Raw genomic sequence first — 5,000 nt, 5'->3', positions numbered from 1 at the left:
CATTTATTATTGTATTCTGTTATTGTATTTTAAGGTAGTTATCATTTATTATTGTATTCTTTTATTGTATTTTAAGGGTGTGTGAAAAGGTATGAGTATTGTCCTACACGTTTTATCCTACAACGTATGCATAGAGTATACTAAAAAAAGAGAATTTAACTTGTTCATGTAATAACTACATGCGTTATATGTCTGTGTTTGCACCTAAAACATACACACGCTCTCACAGGAAGCAACAGAGCGCAGAGTCCTCACCGATCTCCTCCCCGTAGTAAGAAAAAGAAATAGAAAAAGAAAAAGAAAAAGAAAAAGAGAAAGAGAAAGAGAAAGAGAAAGAGAAAGAGAAAGAGAAAGAGAAAGAGAAAGAGAAAGAGAGAGAGAGAGGGTGGGGGGCCGATAGACAGCGAAAGAGAGAAAAATGAGAAAGAGAAAGAAAACCTTCGTACAGTTTCCTCACCGATCTCCTCCCCGTAGTAAGTGACGGGCGTCCCCGGCAGCAGAAGAATCAGCATGTTGAGCGCGTCGACCAGGTCCTCGCCGAAGCGGGACCCCACGCGCCCGTTGTCGTGGTTGCCGAGCTGGGTAAAAGAGTATATATATGTGTGTGTGTGTGTGTGTGTGTGTGTGTGTGTGTGTGTGTGTGTGTGTGTGTGTGGTGTGTGTGTCTATATATGTATATATATGTATATATATGTATGTGTATATATATGTATATATATGTATATATATGAATATATATGTATATATATATTTATATATATATGAGTGTGTGTGTGTACCTAAATGAGGCAAATTAGAATATATACCCAATGGTCTGTGGAGGTGAAAATATGTTATTTTTAGTGTTTCTGAGTGATTTGAAGAAATTTGATAATTGTTCGTGGGTCTAATAAGATATGGCCCTTAAGGCTGGTTAGTCATGTTATGTATATGCATTTATATATACACATTTTTTTTATATATTAATATATCATATACAGGTAGTCTTTCATTTATATCGTCTTGGACCACTCCCTCCTCAGTATGCACACGTTTTCCCTGAATCCCTCCACCCAGTTGGGCTTAAACGTTTCCCGTGAAAACTTCCATCCAGGTGGGCTCATACAAACATTTCCCGTGAAACCCTCTCCCGAGTTAGGCTTATAAACGTTTCCTGTGAAACCCTCCACCCGGTTGGGCTTATAAACGTTCCCCATGAAACCCTCCACCCGGGTGGGCTCATACGAACATTTCGCGTGAAACCCTCCACCCAGTTAGGCTTATAAACGTTTCCCGTGAAACCCTCCACCCAGGTGGGCTTATAAACGTTTCCCGTGAAACCCTCCACCCAGTTGGGCTTATAAACGTTTCCCGTGAAACCCTCCACCCAGTTGGGCTTATAAACGTTCCCCATGAAACCCTTCACCCAGGTGGGCTCATACAAACGCGTCCCTGTAACCCACCACCCAGTTCGGCCACTTCCCCTCCGGCATGTTGTCCGTCCACAGGTCGAGGGCGTCCTTGAGGGCGGCGCCGCTCAGGTCGCTCCTGTTGCGGAAGCTGTCGATCAGCAGGAAGTTGAACGGGAAGTCCGCCAGGGGGACGCTGTCGTTCCCGTAGTACTTCATCACTTGCCCAATGTCGTCATCATATACTTCTACCATCATCACTCTGCAGACATTTGTAAGTAAATCTGAAGTGAATTATTCCCCCTAAAACGACAGACGTTCATTCGAAGCAATACCATATATCAAAGTTGCCTATATGAATACTAGCACTGTCTTTTTCACAGCTGACCTATCTGAGTACTGGTCCAAGATGTCCCTCCACTCCTTAACCACCTCCAAGGTTTCTGGCTGATTGATCGTGAGCGTGTGGTTGAGGTAGTAGTAGTCCAGGGGGTCGTCTGTCTCCGGGTCGTTCGCAACAGATTCGTCCTGACTGATATCTTGCATAGGGTAAACGCAGGGGAATGTTATTGTGGCAAAAGTAAAGCATATGTGACTAAAATCGAATAACACCACATCTTCGTCAGTTTCATTTACGCATCTTGCAATATGGAGTTGTTCATTCACATGCTTCGGGATCTTTAATCACTGTATTTTAAGATGTGAGATAGTATGACTACTTAAGTTATATTTAGTATATTAAGAATGATCATTCACAGTTAATCTTGTGAGGATGAAAATCATCATGCCACAGAGTTGTAAAAGAAATAGCCCTTCTCTCGGAAGATGAAAATGTGAATATTCTATTTCATCATAGCTACTGATACATCTAAGCGTCCTACCTTCCACTTCGAACAAAAATTTAACGGCATCCACTCGAAAGCCATCGGCGCCTCGGTCCAGCCAGAAATGTAGCACTTGCTGGGGGGTCAGTGGGATGCGTCAGGGTGCGGTGGAAACAGACGCGCCCACTCACGCACTTACGAACGCACAGCCCCCCCCCCCATATATATGTACACATACACAAGTAAATGTATTGTAAACATAAACATTTATTATTATATTCAAAATTATCATTACTGTGTTTAATATCATTATCATTATTATCATCGTCAACCATTAATAATTAATATCATGCCATTACTATAATTGTAAACTTCTTATCAATTCATGAATTCCACCGCCATCATTTCATACACGCTGATGCCTTTTCCTCGTACCTTCATCTCTTCCCGTACTCGCTGGTTCCGATAGTTCAGGTCGGGCTGTTTGGCCAGGAACTGGTGGAAGTAGAACTGCTGCCGCTCCTCCGCCCACGTCCACGCCGGCCCCCGGAACACGCTCAGCTGGAAGGGTCAACCCACTTATCCCACTGATCTTTCTTCGTGTCGGAACCTACTAGTTCTTGCAGTAAAAATGAGTCTTTTGTTGTTGTCAGTGCTACTGAAACTTTTTTTTTGTCAGTGAGCATCAAATTAGTGTTATGCTTTGCTCCTAAAACTCTGTTAAACATTTGGCAGCAGTGTTTACACCCAAGTTCTTGAAATGTTTTTACTAAATCTTGTTTGTACCTTTCCTTTTTTTCCGTACATACACTTTTTATTCATATATCTACTTCAAATTCAATATACCTTTTATGGAACATGAACAAACATGATTTTTCCCAAACTCTGAAGAACCATGGCCAGTCTCAATGTAAAAAGGTACGTCCACGGCTTACCCAGTTGTTGGGCGGGATGGGCCGGCCCTCCTCGTCGAAGCCCTTGGGGTCCGCCCAGATGTAGTAGTCCGTGTAGGGCTCCTCCTTCCGCCTGGACTTGACGAACCACTCGTGCTCGTCGCTGCTGTGGTTCGGCACGAAGTCCAGCACCAGCCGCAGGCCTTCGGGGGCGAGGGGGACCTCGTTAGACTTGGCATATATTACATTCATTAGTTTATATATATATTTTTTTCATTCGACTGCAATTCTATCTTAACCCTTCAGGCCCCCGTTTGTGAGAACTTCGCTAGACTTTAAAGTTTAAAACATCGATTTGTGTTCGTTATATTTACTTGTTTAATTGACATCATTTGTTTTTTCAAACCAAATACCAATACCTCTCCGTGGTTTTAAAACCCAATGATTTCTTTTGTTAATCTCATTTTGTTCCTCAACATCGCCAAAGTAAATTCCTGAAATTTTCACGACTCGCCTCTGTCGTGCAGCGCCGCCCTGAGCGCGTCGAAGTCGTCCATCGTCCCGAAGAGCGGCTCGATGGCGGTGAAGTTGGAGACGTCGTAGCCAAAGTCAGCCATCGGCGACGCGAAGATCGGACTCAGCCACACTGTCCCGACGCCCAGCTCCTTCAGGTAGTCCGCCTTGCTGAGGATTCCTGGAAGCAGTGGTAGGCATTTGCAGTGGGATTGAACTACACGATACCTCCACTCTCCAACATGTTCCTTTCACTCATCTAACCTTTCCTTCTTTTAATCCATTTCCTAGACACAATTTCTTACCTTGGAGGTCTCCGGTGCCGTCTCCATCGTGGTCACAGAAGGACCTCGGGTACACTTGATACACAATGGTTCGCTGCCAGAAGGGGTAGGTCTCCTTGTGTTTGATCCCGTCCCTGGTAGAAAGAAAGGCAGATGTGCATCCGTTGAGCAACTTTTTGTATATCCATTTATCAGTCTGCGTGTGTGCGTGTGTCGTATATTTTGTATGTTACAACCCTCTCTATCTCTATTTATATATCTATATGCATGCGTGCGTGTGACAACTGCCGCTTATATAATTGGTAATACACATGATCCACAGGTGATAGAAAACTACGTAATTAAACTACCGAGATCTGGAACCTCCATTCCTCGTGTTCTATACAGCTTGTTCCTCTCTACTCCATCACTCTCCCCACAGGGCCAGCCAATCATCACCCTTTCTGGCCCCGGTTTTTGTGTAAAGCCTGGGCCCAAGATCTATAGAGGGACCCCACTGCACTCTTCCATTACTTCCGGGTACCTTATCATAACAGTAATTATTAAAAAAAAAAAAAAAAAAAAAAAAATTGTTCCTGCAGTCCAACAGGACAGACAGAATAAAACGATATACAAGGCAATCCATTACGAGCAAATTTATATCCCTTATCAGATGGGTAAACCAAAATGGATTTAATCATTTTTTGATATTCCCGTCACATGAGGAGTATTGTTCGACTCGAAGCTTCACGGATTTGGTTGCCCTTGGTCATTGTGATTGTCTTTTTTTTTCTAATGCCAATGTGTTTTGTTGATGACAGATGAGGATGCAGCCAGATACAGCGGTGGTAGGACATGATCCAGCTATTCTATTAACCATATGGCATTGCAATGCTATGATATAAGATTCACTCATTGTCTTTATTAAAAGTATGACATCCTAGTAAATAAATACATGCATTTGTATGATCTACGCGTGACTCAATATCTAGAAAAAGGTAGATAGCACCCAGTGAGCACAGAACAAAAACAAAAAAAATATATTGTAAATCGCACATACTATGAATCATTTGTTTTGACCCAAGTTCCGTTTCACTTCCAAAATCTAGGCTACCCACT

General features: G+C 42.9%; 1 protein-coding gene across 1 annotated transcript in view; it reads right to left on the bottom strand.

Annotated features, from left to right (window-relative positions):
- LOC125047187 (maltase A3-like) overlaps positions 1–5,000 on the bottom strand; it is an 8,558-nt gene that overhangs the window by 2,112 nt on the left and 1,446 nt on the right. The window contains exons 3-10 of the mRNA XM_047645316.1: positions 3,924–4,036; positions 3,620–3,799; positions 3,148–3,308; positions 2,648–2,773; positions 2,270–2,348; positions 1,777–1,927; positions 1,443–1,650; positions 458–578 (exon numbers count right to left, since the gene is read on the bottom strand). Of these exons, the coding sequence (XP_047501272.1) occupies positions 458–578; positions 1,443–1,650; positions 1,777–1,927; positions 2,270–2,348; positions 2,648–2,773; positions 3,148–3,308; positions 3,620–3,799; positions 3,924–4,036 (1,139 nt within the window). The remainder of the gene's footprint in view (positions 1–457; positions 579–1,442; positions 1,651–1,776; positions 1,928–2,269; positions 2,349–2,647; positions 2,774–3,147; positions 3,309–3,619; positions 3,800–3,923; positions 4,037–5,000) is intronic.

The sequence above is a fragment of the Penaeus chinensis genome, chromosome 40 (assembly GCF_019202785.1).
Source record: "Penaeus chinensis breed Huanghai No. 1 chromosome 40, ASM1920278v2, whole genome shotgun sequence".
Classification (NCBI taxonomy): domain Eukaryota; kingdom Metazoa; phylum Arthropoda; class Malacostraca; order Decapoda; family Penaeidae; genus Penaeus; species Penaeus chinensis.
This window is presented reverse-complemented; position numbering and strand designations above follow the sequence as displayed.